We start from the raw sequence: 16,653 nt of genomic DNA on the forward strand, positions 1-16,653 counted from the left end.
CACTCAGACCAAAGGGAAAAATTGAAAGAGCCATGATGGCTTCATGAAAAACACTCAGACCAAAGGGAAAAAATGGAAAGAGCCATGATGGCTTCATGAAAAACACTCAAACCAAAGGAAAAAAATTGAAAGATGGCATGATGAAAAATATTCAAACCAAAGAAAATTTATAAAAGGTGGAAAGAGGCATGTTGGCTTTGTGCAAAACACTCAAACCAAAGGGAAAAAATTGAAAGATAGCATAATGAAAAATATTCAAACCAGAAGGAAATTATAAAAGATGGAAAGAGCCATGATGGCTTCATGAAAAATATTCAAACCTAAGGGAAAAGACAAAAGATGGAAAGAGCCATGATGGCTTCATTAAAAACACTCAGACCAAAGGGAAAAAATTGAAGGAGCCATGATGGTTCTGTGAAAAACATTAAACCAAAGGGAAATGACAAAAGATGGAAAGAGCCATGATGGCTTTGTGAAAAATACTCAAATCAAAGGGAAAAATGTAAGGGGACATGATGGCTTTGTGAAAAACACTCAAATCAAAGGGAAAAAATGTAAGGGGACATGATGGCTTTGTGAAAAACACTCACACCAAAGGGAAATTTTAAAAGATGAAAAGAGCCATGGTGGCTTCATGGAAATCTGCAGCACTCTTAATCTGTTCAGCATCCCCTCAATAATGGGCTTCTATTAAGAGGAGAGAGAAATTGCCATAGATTTCAGGTTGTTTTCTTGATGACAGATAAATCTCATATATAACCTCTAGGTATGTCCTTAGTTTGTGTTCTCCATTTTCTGAGCAGTGACAAGCAAAACTAAAGCAGGCAAGTCGAAGGGCTCTGCCACAAACTTGGGCTTTTAGGGAACAGGTTTTTTTCCACAATTATTGTCAGGCTATGTAAAGGACAGAAGGGATGAAGCAGCCACATTGCTGGCAAATTGAATCAGACCATAATGGAGAGAATCACAACTGAACCTTTGATCAAGAGACTTGTCAGAATTAATTTTTTTACTTACAGCTACATTTCCCCCTTTTCTCTCTGGTATCTGACTAGCATTTCCCCTGCTGCTTCCTGTGGTTTCCTCCTATCACCCTGCACCTTTGCCAACAATCTGACACCATCTTCACCTTACTCCAACCCTGAGATTTGTTACTGGAGAAGGTTATGGAAAACAGAAAACATAAACCAACAAGACAAAGCCTTCAGAACAGGGGCAATTCACTCTTAAATTTGACTGTTGAAAGAGTCTTTTCTGCATTCCAGTTTTATAGGGGGAAAAAACCCTGACTAGCTTAAAAATGTCAACTTCCTAAAAGAGGTATAACTGCAGGGTAAATTAAATTAGCATAGTAAATTGATGAAATTATTTACATGCCTTGAATAAATGCAAGCTATTTACTGGAGTGAGACACTCTGAAGATCACAAAATTATTCCAAATTCTCACTCTGGTAGAACAAAAACAACAAAACAATTAAAACCCATGTTAAAATTGTTTTAGCAGTTCGGAGATCCCAGCTTGGATGCAGCAGTCCAAGTTGATTAGCTGGATTCTTGAGTTTCAAATTGCAGGATCATAGAAGTGTTTGGGTTGGAAGAGAGCTTTTAAAGCTCATTTTCTTTCCTAGTGGAAGGCAGGGACTCCTTCCACTGTCTCAGGGAGCTCCAGGCCCTGTCCAACCTGGCCTTGGACACTGCCAGAGATGGGGCAACCACAGCAACCTATGCCAGTGTTTTACCACTGCCACTGTAAAAATAAACAAAAACCCCAAACCTGCCCAATTTGGCAAAAGTAATATTAAGGATTTGCTGTCAAGAGTTGTTGAAATGGCACTGAGGCTCAGTGAGCAAAGCCTGTAAAGAAATTCTTGCCTTTAAACAGGTTTCCTGAAAAATATCTGCAGCACAGCTCTGAGATGCTGTGATCTAGGTTTCATGGGGCTGCTGAGAATTTGGAACATGCATATCCAATTTACTGGCCCAGACAGAATGTAATACTTAATGCCTTTATTGCTGGTATCAATGAAGGCATGGGACTGTTTTTGGGTTAAGAATTATTTATTGTTCAGATAAATGTTAGTTTTAGAGGTTGTGAGATTTATGAGAATAAGTAGCTGGTTATAGTTTAAGAATAATTACAAGGTTTTTTGTCATAAAGTAATATATAATTTTTTAACTTAATAGATAAGGTTTGCTATAAAGTTTATTTTTATTTAATTTTGTTGTACTGTATTTTTGTTTAAAAAGTTTTTGTTATATTTTATATATATGTTTCCATTATAATTTTTAAACTTTTAGCTTATTCTGTATGGCCACACTCTTATATTTTAAACTCTTCATATTTTATTAATATAGTTTTTCACTTGAGGTATATTTTTTCTTACAATTATGGAAACAAGTGTATTATTTTTTGTTTAATATTTGTGTATTTTATTTTTATATTAATTTAAGCCTTTCTGAGGTTGTAGATCAAACCCTTCAGTGTCTGTAGAAGTTTCTGTCTTTCCAATTCCCACATGCCTTCATTAAAATTGCAGATCCTCAGTGAAAGAAAGAGGAAACTTTTGTTTATTAAAATAAGGAGGATAACACATCCCAGACAGCATTGTGGCTTCAAATAAAAGAACATAAAGTGTCCTCTCAAAGACCAATTTAATTAAACAATTGGGGAATGGAGGGAATGTACTTTTTAAAAATTAAAAATAAGGAAATACAGTTTGCTTTGCAAAAGCTCCTCAAAGGAATGTGATACATTCCCATAATTGTTCTAGGTCTGTAATTAATGCTGGATGGAGTGACTGCATACAGAAGAAGGCCAGGAGGAAAATTTTAATTGTGGCTCAAGCATCAAGATCCAAAAATCTCAGCATTATGTTGCAGAAAATATAATTTTTCGTGCTATGATTTTTATTCACAAAAAACAAACAAGTCAATGCCTGTTAAATATTGTTTTCTTCCTAAACGAAACCAAACCAGCAAAATTTTGTCATTGAAATTTCTATGATTTTGCTAACTAATAATTTGCTCATAAATCTGTGATACAAGGTCACTTTGGGCCTCAAATGGATAGCAAATATCTCCAATTATCACAAACACAGAGAAAGCTCTCCCATCCTGCCTGCACCTCCCTCTCACACCACAAGCCACATCCCCAGGTGTCTCACACCAGATTTGAGGGAAAATTATCAGCTTCAGGTACTTCTAGTTGGGTAAATAAATCACCCATAAAACGATAATATTGTTATCTCATTCTCAGTTATCTGATGGCACAAGGGTCTGGTTTTTTCAAGCAGCATTTTTACCAAGTTTTCTTATGACCTGCAAATCTTTGGAGATGTTATTTTCTGGAGGTTCCCAGCCCTCATTTTCTCCTGACATGTTTTGATAGTAACTTGGCCTTGATACTTTTTAAAACACTTTTTGGAATAGTACAGAAAAGCCACTAGGGAGCAGCCATCCAGATTTCTTGGCTCTAAAACTTCCATCATTGGGTAAAAAGTTCCACCAACCCTAAGAAAAATCAAATCTCTTACTCTTCTAAGGAAATAATCTTGTGGGTTTGGCACAAGATCATTGTTTTTGTATTAAACTGCAATATTTTTAAAACACGCCAAAGATTAAAGAATTGGAATTTTGAAGCATAAACTTATTTTTAATGTTTTTCCTGGAGATTTTTGTTGGTTTTTTGTTTTGTTTTGTTTTCTGTTTGTATGTTTGTTTGGTTTTTACGTGAATGAATAGACATATTCAAATCTTTTATTGGGAGATATGTTCTGCAAACCCTGAAGATCCAGGACATACTTGTGTGGCTCTGCCTTTAAGTTCAATTTTTCAGCCAAACTACTGTTACTCTTCACTTACACATAAATGCACCAGCCAAAATAGGAGCAATTCTCACAATTTAAATTTAAAAATTGATATAATTTTGCTAATAATTTTGCCAATATAATAATTTTGATGATATAACTTTTCTAACACTTCCTTAATTTTTTCCTCTGCCCTGTTTTCTCCCGTCACATTTACGAGGCTGTTGATGACCTCACTGAAAAAACCCAAAGTTAAATTTACCCTGCCTTCGTTGGCATCATCCTTTTTAGACAAAATAGCTGTTGGGAAATCTGAGGTGTTTAAACCAAAATGTTTCAAACAGGCTGGAATATTCCAGGAACTGCCCTGAGAGTGTATTATGACTTGGTCTGTTTCAATAGAAAATATTCCATGTTGGAAATAAATTCTGCTATTCTGGGAAAGTCTGGCAGGTACAAAATCACCAAATTTGGGTCCTTCTGTAGCAAACATAAAACCCAAATCAATAACCCCAACTCTCAACCATGTATTCTTTATTCTGGACTTCCTACCCTTAATAAATCCATTTCCCCCATGATTACAGTGTCAAGATGTGTCCTCCCTGTCACAGAAAGGTTGTAACAAATCAGGTATTTTATTTTCTACTCTCCCTGAGGGGCATCACTCAAAATCCACAAACAAAAAGTACTCAGCACCTTTCCCATCCACTCACAATGCCATTTATTGCTTTTTGCTGATAGTCCATTGAGTTATTCTTACCTGACAACTTTTGTGCCATTTCGAATTACTTGGATATCAACTGCATAATTGCCGTCAGCATGGGCTATCAAGTTGATTTCTGAAAATTCTGCCTATGAAGAAAAGACTCCCATTAGTCAGTCTGGTTTATTTCACATTTATTTTCCAAGTCCCGTATTTTCAGCATTAGGGCCTGAAGTGCTGACAATCTACATTTGAAATAAAATCAGCACCAAGAGGGCACTGATCCAGCACTATTTGTCAAGTATGACACATCACATTTCAAAAGGTTTTAATCCAAAGAGAGCAAAAGGTAAAAAAATATTGTGAAAATGGGTTGTGGGGCAGTAGCAAGTGGATTTATTCCTCCATGTCTGCATAGCAATGTAGGGATTATATTTTTGCTTTATACAATGTTATCAAAGAGATTAATACAGGCAAAACATTGACATAAAGTTTTGAAGAAAATAGTACAAAAGCAGAATTAAAATAACATTTTCTTATAGAATTTAGGGTCTCCTCATGCTGCTCACCCCTTTTGATTTTCTTTATGTGCATTTACTCTTTTTTTAAAATGATCTGGCGGTAATGAGCAATTGTCTCACAAAATTCTCAATTAAAGTGTTTTTTCAAAAGTCTTCTCACCCTGGAAATGGGGAATTTAAAGGGAGCTGCTCCCATACTCTGAATCTGCAGTGATTTGAAAGGAAAGAACAGGATGTGTTACATTTATCCCCAGCCTTTCACCAGCTTAGTCTCTCAAGGCACTTCACAATAACATCACCCAGCAGAAGAATTGAAATGCAGCCAGCTGTCTCCTGGTGGATAAATAAAAGTGTCTCTGCTGTCCCGGGGAAAGCACAGAATAGAGAATGTCACAAACCTCGGTAGTCTGCTCCTGAAAAATGGAATTATTGCAAGTGTTCCTCGGGCAGACCTGGGAGCATTTCCCACCCTGGCACTCAGGGAAGGGAGGCTGAGCTGTTCCTCCCACTGCTGCAGCTCAGCACTGCAGTCAGGCCCTGTTCCATTAATCCCAGACACCCTCACAGCTCCTGGGATCACCGGGATCACATCACTCCCGAGCTGATTGCAAATGGGGAGAGAATGCGATATTTGTGTAGGCAATGAGATATTTGTGTAGGCACTGCAAATGTCAGACTCAGTCAATCGACTCCGAGACTGAGAACAGGTATCTCCAATTAATAAATCATTTTAGAAGCTTAGTGTGTGATAGAAGACATTGTATGTTGAGAAAGGCAGTGTAAAAATGAAATAATTACTGTTACAATAAATGGTATTAGCAGCAGCACACTGCAGTAGTTGTTATTTGTATGTTGATGAGCAACAAAAGGATTTGTGTGGCTCAGAAACTTGCAGTGTCTCTCTGATTAAAGTTGTAGCAGCACAGGAGAGGAATTCAAGGTTTACCCTGAGTTTTTGCTCCTGTTAAAGAGATGGGGTGTGCTGTCAGCTGCCTGCTCTGGTCTAGGTGGGAATGGACAAATCAGTTGTCTTCGTTTTCCTACCCCTAGCAAAGCTTTCCATGTTCCCAAGCCAAGGGCAGCAGATATTCAGTGGTGTAAGGAGTGGATGCTGTACCATTAGGGTGAATTTAGATCAGCTGGACACACACAGTTACTGATAATTTTCCCTCACTGTTTGAAAATCCAGTGACAAAGCAACTCAAGGACTGATGCTTTGTACAGCAGCATCTATTTGAGGAATTCAAGATTCAAAAGCAGTGAAAAGACCTCTTTAAATCTCTAGTTTCAGCTTAAATAAAATAGCTATAATTACAGTACACCCTAAATTTTATCTCCACGCCTATTCCTATTTATTATGGACTTTTTTAAACCCCCACAAGCTAGCACTGCACCCAGAGCACATTTATATTCCTGAGTGGGGAATTAGTGATACAGAACTGCCACATGTAATTCATGGAGTGTCTGGGAACTTCACAGTCTCTAAGCAACAACCCCTGAATACAAGATGTTTTTCATGCTGTGAAAATTATGGTCAAAATCCCCTCAGAAGAGCCCACTCTGAGTGCCAAAAAAGGGCTGTTGTGGTTTAACCCCAGCTGGCAGCTCAGCCCCATACCCATTCCCACCCAGAGGGTGAAAGTGGGAAAACTTTATAACTTTTTACCCACCAGAAGGGTAAAAGTGAGAAAACCGTGGGTTGGGATAAAGAGAATTCAAGAGCTAAAGCTAAAAAGCTAAAGCCAAAGCTGTGAGTGGAAACACAGGAGACCAAATCCCCCAGCAGCTCCAGGGCGGAAATTAACTCTGCCCCTGCCCAGACCATCAAATTTCCTTAACTGTCAGGGATTTGGGGTACAAAGATGGTGAATTTTTCTGTATGAATGCACAGAGAATCATGGAATCCTTTAGGTTGGAAAAGCCCTCTCAGATAATCTCCATTATCATTAATCCAGGGCCACCACCAAACCATGTCCCCAAGTGCCACATCCACACAGCTTTTAAATGCCTCCAGGGAGGGATTACATACATGGATTAAATAAATGTGTTTCTAGAAATGCACAGATATAAAATAACATTCAGGCTAAGTCTGTTACCTGCTCCACCTTTATGTCATACTCTCCATGGACCTTTTTTCCACGAAAAGCCTTGGCCCTGCAGGAAAAAAAGGAAAGAAAATCAAGGTATATATCTGATATATCTGTAATCAGTGTCTATAGAAAACTTCCTGTATTGCTTTCAATGTCCTGGAAACACACAAATATACTAATTAAATCTACCTGCTGCACGTGCACAATTCCCCTTCTTTGCCACCTCTGTATTCTTCTTCCCACAATATTTTGTAATAAAAAGCACAATGCGACTTACAACACTGAAGTGAAAATGCACTGAAATGATGAAACTCAGAAGTATACATTTCACAGATGTTAAACAATATAAAAGGAGTCCTATTAAACAGGTACAACCTTGCTCTCAAAGTCAACAATGGCAGTGGAAATTCATTGCCCTGTGAACAGCTTCCTAACAACCACTCACATTCATCTTTATCCACGTAGCTCATTTAAAAAACTGGTTTATTTGGAATGTTGTGCTTAGAAACTTTATATTGTTTTTAAAGTGTCAGAGTACTGGAGACTGCTGTTGTCATATATTTGAGTGTCTGGTTGGTCTCCTAATCAGTTTTCCTTTCTTTAGACTAACTTGATATGAAATAATTAATGTGAAGGAGAGTTTGTGAGCAATTTTTATGCATCAGGATTGCTGGGACAGAACTGAATCCACTGATCCAGGCCTTACAAACAGACATTCCTCCAGGAATCCATGCCTTGTATCCTTCAGGCTGAATTTATCTGCTTTGGACTAAAGGAGAATTCCAACTCTTTGAAAAGATAAAGAAAAAAAAAGATAAATCTGTTATTAAAAAGAAATTATACTGACACTCTGATGTTGTTGAAGGAATATGGGATCAGCCTCTCTGCATTTTCTTTGCTCAAGCCAAAGCTTAGAGTACTTTCCCTGCTTTTTTCTTGTACAAGGAAAATTTGTTGCACAACTCAAAACCTGAACACCAGAGAACATCACCTCCAGTGTCAAAGAACAGCAGCTTTGTGCATGTGCAACATCTAACAAAATGCTGTTGTATTACCTGAAATCTACCTCACCAATGAAAGCAATAGCAATACATATATTAATCATTTATTTCCACTGTGGTCTAGAAGAATTTCACCCCTGGTTACAATAGTGGATAAACAACATTTCTTAATAATCAAATGTAAACACTGCCTTGGGGAGCATTTCATAAGGAATAAGGATATTTCTTAAGGATATTTCTTAAGAATATGGATAATGGATGGTAGAAGTGTTTATACTAAAATCACACACTAAAATATTTCCCAACCATTAATTATTTATAAACATGAAGCTGGGAAGAAGAAAATAAGGAAGAAAGAATTTGTATTATTTTTTTAACTGTATTGTTGCAATAAATACACAAGAAAGATGAAGTTTAAAATCCATTGTTGTGTTCTAAGAGGTGCACACTCAGCTTAGTGTTACCAAATATTTATGCCCATACTAAAAGTAGAAGTTAAATATAGACATAATTTACAGAAATATCATTAATCACTTATTTATCTTCCAAATTTGCTTTGGAATCCCATAAGATGAATGTGAGCATCACCTCTTGGAAGCTTTGGGGATTCTGGATGTGTTTTATGGGAAAAACCAGATGTGTGCCAGAGCTGGAGGAAGGTCCCACAATCAGGGATCTGCCTCAGGAGGAGAGCACCCAGCTCACATCAACAGACAGCTTTAATGCCTCTGTGAAAAAGTAAAGATTCACCACTGCAAAAAAATACTTCAAACTCCAGCTCTGGTCCCCATGAATTTAACAGCATTGTCCTGGTTGAATTCGGCTGGAACAGGATTTATCTCTGGGTTTTATCTCTGATGCAGCAACAGATGAGGTAAATGCATTATTGGACTTCACATGACACATTTAATTTAAATACAATTATCTTGGCTACATTATAGTGAAGCTGCCTCTTGGCCACTGGAAAACCAGTTTAAATACTCAGTTTCTTCAAATTTAAATGGTAACTTGGCCATCCAGAGATTAAACCTCCCCCAAAAGCTGCCCTAACAAATATCAGCAACTGGCAGTTCTTGGAGAGAAGAAATGGAGCTGGGAAACCACAGAGAGCCCAGCACAGACCCTTCTACTCTTTGCTCCAAGTCCAGTGTGTGTATGTGTGAGTGGGATAACCAAAATACTCATTAGCTGTTAATTAGTGAGATGCTATTACTCTAAATTCAATCTTTCTACTTAAACATGAGGCAATCTCCAAAGAGCTAAGCTCTGGCATGATTCACATTTCAACAAATGACTTCAGCTTTGAAAACAAACAGGAGTAGTAAGGACTGAAGTTAAGCAATCTGAGGCTTGAAAACAAACCTGACATTCACTCATTTCAAGAGAATCAATTTCACAGCAGCTTTAGCCAACGACTTTTATAAAAATGTATAATATTCCACAATATTCTCCAAACGTTGAGCCAAGAATTTATCTTGGTATCTGTTGGAACCCTGGGTGCTGGGAATTTCAGACTTTCTGTGCTGCCAGGCACTGACCCCCAGGAGAACATTGCATTGACCTGGGGCTGTGGAGAAGGATTCCAAAATGGAATGATGGAACTGGGATTGTGGGGGGCGGAGTTTAAATAAAAGTGTGTAATATCACATAGCAGAAAATTTAGGGTTTAAAGTTTTAAAATATAATAATATATATAAATCAAGATAAAAATTTTAAACAAAAATGTATCTTTCTTCTTCACCTTCTTCATGACTTTAAGTAGTATGTAATTAGATAAAAAATGTGCTTGCACATTGCAAACCATAATTCATTATTAAGTTAAAAATAAAAATAATTTGTGTCATTTCTTAATTCAACAATTTGTCCTTAAAAAACCTTATAAAAATACAACTCCATTTTTAGTTTTACTATAAAACTCACAGTTTGTAAAACTATAATATAAATAAAAACTAACAAACATCTAAATCCAACCAAGAAGTATGATTTTACACATTTAATCTCAACCCTAACAAAAAAAACCCCAAAACTCCACAGGTATCTCTAAACAATAAGTTTCACAACTGAAACATTTCAGAACAAAGTCTAAGAATTAGTTAGCATCTATTTGTTGTGAAACAGAACCCAGTTTTCATTTCATTTACTCTACCTAGGAAATTCAGCCATGCACTGCTTGAATTATTATATGATAATATAATTTTAAATTATATAATTGCAAATATGAATTTGCAATAAAAGAAAGAGGCAGTCCTGTCATAATGACATTCATTACATACTTATGGTAATTTTTTTTTTTCTTTACTGAGGGGAGATGAGGGATGCAATTGTTTGGTGTTACTGATTTACACAATTCCCTCAGTTGCAGTCTCAGTTTCCCATTGAGCCTTATTCCTCCTGGCATGGAGTGTGGAATGGCTGTAACCAGCTCCCAGAGCTTGCCCGGACAGGGCTCTTGTCAGAACTCAAAATGTCCTTCAGACATTTTTGGATGTTCCGGGCCCAGGTCAGAAGCATCTGAGACCCTGGCAGGCAGCTGCAAACAGCTGTGATTTTGGGTTTGAGCCATGGAACGATTTACCAACCTTGCAGGAAGAACAAGGAGTCACAAAAGCTTAGATATTATAGTAGAAATAGTCACAAAGTAGAGGGAAGAATTTTTGAGTGCTGTACAGGGGGGTTTTGGTTTTGTACCTGGGGGTCAGAGGTTTTAAGATGGATTTGGGATTTGGGCCTGCCCTGTCCTCCCTCTTTCTTCTTCCTCACCTCCATGTTCTTGGTGATGTTGGCACTCACACATTGGTTTAGAGTAGAAAAACACCATTTAATATAGGTAACAAGCATTGGGGAAAAACTGTAACCATGTAACACGTAATGTACCATATAAAAGATAGAAAAGCACCATTTAATATAGGTAACAGGCATTGGGGAAAAACTGTAACCATGTAACACGTAATGTACCATATAAAAGATAGAAAAGCACCATTTAATATAGGTAATAGGCATTGGGAAAAACTGCAAACATGTAACACGTAATGTACCATATAAAAGATAGAAAATCACCATTTAATATAGGTAATAGGCATTGGGGAAAAACTGTAACCATGTAACACATAATGTACCATATAAAAGATAGAAAATCACCATTTAATACAGGTAATAGGCATTGGGAAAAACTGTAACCATGTCACATGTAATGTACCATATAAAAGACAGCAGCAGCCCTGGCGGGGAGAGAAGAAGCAGTCGGGGTCAGAGAGGATGTCAGGGTGTGTGTGTGCCTCTGCCTGAGCTGTGAGCAAACCACAGCAGCCCCAGAAGAAAATCTTTTAGATAACTTGCAATAAACTGCCTTGAGACCAGACAACAGAGACTGCTGAGCCTTTCTCTGGAAGCTCGGGTTGGAGGAGAGACTTTTCCACCACACGGAGCCACCCCTGACCTAGGGTGAGCTCCAGCAGGCTCTGAGGAGCGTGAAGGTGAGCTGCCAGCAGGAGTGGAACTAAAAAACAAACACACCCCACATCAGAGGCATTCACAGTGACATTTATCTGCTGTTGTTGCTGGTTTTTTGCATTGTAGGTAAAGAAGAAAAGGAAAGAAATCATCACCTGAAACTCCAGCAGTGCTTTCCAAAGCCCACAGAGAGAGCAGAGAGCTGTGGAAGGGATGAACCCACTGAAGCCACTGCCATGGCCTCCTACAGTCACAGGCTGCTCAAACACCTGAAATATTGATGCATCTCTTGCTGCACAGTTCACATTTAAAATAAACCAGCAGAGAATGAATATGCAGCTGCCATAGAGGCAGCCTGACATGAACTTGCTCCATTCACTGAACTTTGGCAAGGACAAGCAATGAAACATTAAAGAGTCATAAAAGGGGTTTCAAATATATAAATAATAAATTTGATTTAGTTCCCTGTTCAGCTACACAGCGTATACCTACACAGTATCTTACTATGCCATGAGACCGACCTAGTTTAATATGTGTATATATATATATGTATATATATATATATGTATCTATGTGTATGTATATATGTATGTGTGTGTGTGTGCATATCTACAGAATATTCCCAAATAATATATACGTATATATCACATATATATGTGTGTATATAAGTATAGATATACACACATACACACAGAATATTCCCAAATAATCTATATGTATATATCACATATATATGTGTGTATATAAGTATAGATATACACACACACACACAGAATATTCCCAAATAACTGATTTGCTGGAATTATCACTGAAGTCCATATAAAGATACTGTCAGATAAATGACAGACTCAGACAGAATTCCATGGACTTAAAAAGTGTCTCAGTGACAGACAAGGAAATGCTGAAGTGAAACCAAGTCTCGTCTTCAAGTTAAGATTTCAAGTTGAGCCCAGTCTTCAAGTTCAAATGGGATTAGAAATAATTTGAATTTTAGTTCAATTAAAAAAAGACTTTTGTAAATACAGGAAGACTATAAAATGGTGTTAACAAAACAAGTGCATGATAAGATCTGCACAGCATTTTCATTTTATGGGAATTAAACCACAACCCACTGAGGCCAGGGGGGATTTCTGTGTCAGCATCCATGTGCTCTACAACTGACGCTACCAACATTTGCTGTGCTGCCTTCCCCATCAGCCAAGCTTTGGGTAACTCACCTCTGATGAGGTTATCATGCTTAAATAGAAATTAACCACAGTGATTTAAGGCTTTCTTTCATTTATTTGTTCCACATTTCTGCAAAAAAAAGACTGATATGAAACAAAAAAAAATATCCTGCTTAAAACCTGACTCTGAAAGGGCATTCCTAAATGTTACTGAGATTCTGCAAAAAGCTGTCTGGATTTAAAACACATCCTTTTTGTGTCTGCACAGTGGGGTCCCACCCTTGGCACCTGACCCAGCCGCTATTTTACTCACATAAAACTGTTTTCTCAAGGTATTACTTCATACAGAAATTGCCTCAGAAGGAGCAGCCCACCACCACAAAATAAATGTCAGAACACACCAGACGTGTGACTTTGAGTGACTTTTGGCTCTGGGAGTGCTCCCTGCTGAGCTGGGTTTCATTAGATGAACGATGATCTCCATTAGCAGGAGCTGAAACCTGCACAGCAGTGCATTTCCCTGGCTCTGGGACAGCACAGGTTATTCCAGCAGCTTCCATGGCTCACACTTCCAGCAGCTCTGCTTGGCTCTTCATCACCCAGCTGGGTGAAATGCTGTCTCCAATGGCAGCACAGCCATGCCAAGGACACAGGGATTACTCTTCAAAGTCATCCACCCCGGGAGGTGACAATTCACAGAAACCACAAGTGAAATTTGATTTATTTCATACAAACATTTTTTCCCCAACATGCCAGGTAGGACATGATTGATGCACTTCTTCACTCTCAGTCCATCATTTTGAAGGGAAAAATAAACTGCTCATAAATAAATTTTTTTTAAAAAAGAAGGTGCTTCTGCCAATATGTCTGAGGCTTCATGGTGTCTCTGTACCTGAAATTGCTGCATCAAATATTTCTATACCAATCATAACAGATGGAAAGAGAATTACTGGGAACAAAGGTAAGAATTCCTGTCCTGGTTCATGTCAGCACAGTCCTCCCAGCTGGCCTGACCCTGGCACTGTCACAGTTAATTCTGTCAGGATTTCTGCATCTCTGAGCTGCCCATTTATGGAGGAGCACGAGGGTTGGAACCCTGGTCAGTGGGAATTTCAGACTTTCTGTGCTGCCAGGCACTGACCCCCAGGAGAGCACTGCATTGACCTGAGGCTGTGGAGAAGCTTCCAAAATGGAATTACAAAACTGGGATTGTGGGTGTGGAGTTTGAATAGAAATGTGTAACATCACAGGATGGGAAACAGAGTTTAAAGGTTTAGATTATAGTAATATATATATATAAAGCAAGATGGAGGTTTTAGGGTGGAGGCTGCTCCTCCTTCTCCTTCTCCTTCTCCTTCTCCTTCTCCTTCTCCTTCTCCTTCTCCTTCTCCTTCTCCTTCTCCTTCTCCTTCTCCTTCTCCTTCTCCTTCTCCTTCTCCTTCTTCTCCTTCTCCTTCTCCTTCTCCTTCTCCTTCTCCTTCTCCTTCTCCTTCTCCTTCTCCTTCTCCTTCTCCTTCTCCTTCTCCTTCTCCTTCTCCTTCTTCTCCATGGGTTGGGGTGGTTTTGTGTCATTGGATAAAAAAGTCTCCATTGCAGGCATGGGTGGTTGGCGATTGGGTTAAAAGTAAAATAATTTAGGCGCCATTTCTTAATTGGACAGTTTATCCTTAAAAAGCCTTGTAGAGAGAGAAATAGGGCTCCATTTGCAGTTTGTTGAAGTACTGTATAAGTCAGGGTTTGTGAGATTGCAACAGAAATAAGAACTAACAAACATCTGAGTCCCAACAAGGAATTCTGTCTCACCATTTAATCCTGACCCTGGCAAAAAAAGAAGATAAAACTCCACACACGAAGGCACAGCCACCCCACAGCTCACACTGAGCAGGCAGGGCAGGAGAACACTGCAGGGACCACTGCTCTTCTTCTGCAAGGATTTCCTGCCCTCACCTCTGCAGCCTGGAGCAAAGAACATTGTTAAAAACTTGTTTAAACCCAAGTATGAGTGTCCTGCATGCACCCTCATCCCCTTCCCCTCTCCCTTCCCCAGCAATGGCCACACTCCTGGAAAACCACAGTAAACACTTCCCAGTGGAGGGCTTCCCTGCCAAAAGAGACCCAGCTCTACAACTTATTTTAAAATAACCCACAGCCTAGCTAGAAATAAAGAACACAATTTTATTAAGCAGCAATTATTCCATTTTCCTGTTGGGGCTGCACACAGCTCTTGCTAGAAAGGTGGAGTTTTTTCCACAACAGATTTATTTGTGGCACCTTCAGAGGCTTCCATAACCTCTACCTCAATCCTTTTTTTTATTCTCCTAATTTATTGCCAGCCCTTTTTTTTTAACAAGTTCTCCCATCCCTTGGCATGTATCAAATCCCCTCTACTCTGATAATTTAAACTAAACAGAGCCATCTTATTTTTTCCCTTTTTTATTCTTTAATTCTTTTTATTCTGGAGGGTTTCTGTTTGTGCCTCTGCTCTATGCCTGAGCAGTGTTTTCACTGGAGATGTAATGCAGAAGAAAGTGCCTCCTACTCCTGAATGTCTCCATTGAACTGAAATTTTCTGGGTCTTTTAAACAGCATGCTCAACTGAAAATGCCTCATTTTCTGCCCACTCAAGGTGAAACAAGTCCTCTTTCATGCCCAAACACCAGTCTGCCTTGCTGGTAATGTCTCAAAAATCCCACACCTCCCATTATGTAATATTTACCATTAGCCCATTACTCCTCTGCAAGATTTATGGTCACGATGTAACTTCTGTGAGCTCCATTTTTGCAAATGGGATGACAAATGAGTATTTTTAAATGTTCATTCTCTCATCAGCAGAAGACCCAATACGTGATGCAACATATCCTAACCTTTTCCAAATCTGTTAGACTCATTAGGACGACTACTACACTTTCCCAGGGTTGGGGTCATAAAAATATTTTGTACTCATGAGATGAACAGAAAGTTCCAACTTTCTACAGGAAAACATTGCCAGCCAAATTACGAAATATTACGGCTCTGAATCCAGCTTTTATTGGTGCTTGGTGCTCAAGCCTCAAACTGCACCAGCTGCCCTGAACTCCTTATCTCCTGTAACAATAATCCAAGATAAAGCAACAAATTTTGGCATTTCCCTACCATCTAAGTAGCACATCTTTTCCATTTCATCTGCTGATAACCAAGATAAAGGAGTGCAAACAGTTATTGAGCAATCCTGTTTAGAGAGGAAGGCACATCAGCTTGAATAAATGGCAAAAATGTCCCACAGTGCAGCCCCTGGTGAATAGTTTGTGACGGGAAAAAAAACCCAAACCAGCTAGGAAGATAACCAAAATGAATTATTATTTTTTCTTATTGAGGTAAAGAAAATCAAGTGAACCCAAGGACATTACACTGCCAGGAGGTCATTTCTGGCAACGTCTGAAAAGCCAGATAAACTAGCATGGGGTGAAAGAGCCTCTGAGACTGAATCCAACCCATTTTTTCATCAGAAATGCATCTGCCTTTTAATTTTTCTATTTATACTGAGTTCTCTAAGGTGTTTCAGATGTTTCTCAGGAAGATGTGTGACTTTCTGAGGTAAATTTTAATCTTTTATGCCTGGAGGGACTACAGTGCTACTTCATACGTACGGTGTTGCACTATGACATTGTTTGAATTTTCACCTTTGAGGAGCCTGAATTTAATGCAGAAACTGTATCTTAAAAACCTCTCTGAGGTTCTGAATGAACCATTCAAAGGGAGAAAAGAAAGAGGGGGAAGATGCAAGTCATACACTGCCACTAACATCACATTACAGGAACATTTGAGGCCCTGTTTGAACAAAAAGCCCAAATAATCAGTGTAAAACAGCATTTGATGGTTCAATTTTCTTTTTCGTGCAACTAAAACTTATGTTTTGATATTTATACTCAAGAAACCA

At 38.5% G+C, this 16,653-nt stretch overlaps 1 protein-coding gene across 1 annotated transcript in view; it reads right to left on the bottom strand.

Annotated features, from left to right (window-relative positions):
• SYN2 (synapsin II) overlaps nt 1-16,653 on the bottom strand; it is a 164,175-nt gene that overhangs the window by 94,979 nt on the left and 52,543 nt on the right. Inside the window, exons 2-3 of the mRNA XM_021530459.2 lie at nt 7,127-7,184; nt 4,567-4,658 (exon numbers count right to left, since the gene is read on the bottom strand). Of these exons, the coding sequence (XP_021386134.1) occupies nt 4,567-4,658; nt 7,127-7,184 (150 nt within the window). The remainder of the gene's footprint in view (nt 1-4,566; nt 4,659-7,126; nt 7,185-16,653) is intronic.

This window comes from Lonchura striata, chromosome 12 (assembly GCF_046129695.1).
Source record: "Lonchura striata isolate bLonStr1 chromosome 12, bLonStr1.mat, whole genome shotgun sequence".
In the NCBI taxonomy this organism is placed as follows: domain Eukaryota; kingdom Metazoa; phylum Chordata; class Aves; order Passeriformes; family Estrildidae; genus Lonchura; species Lonchura striata.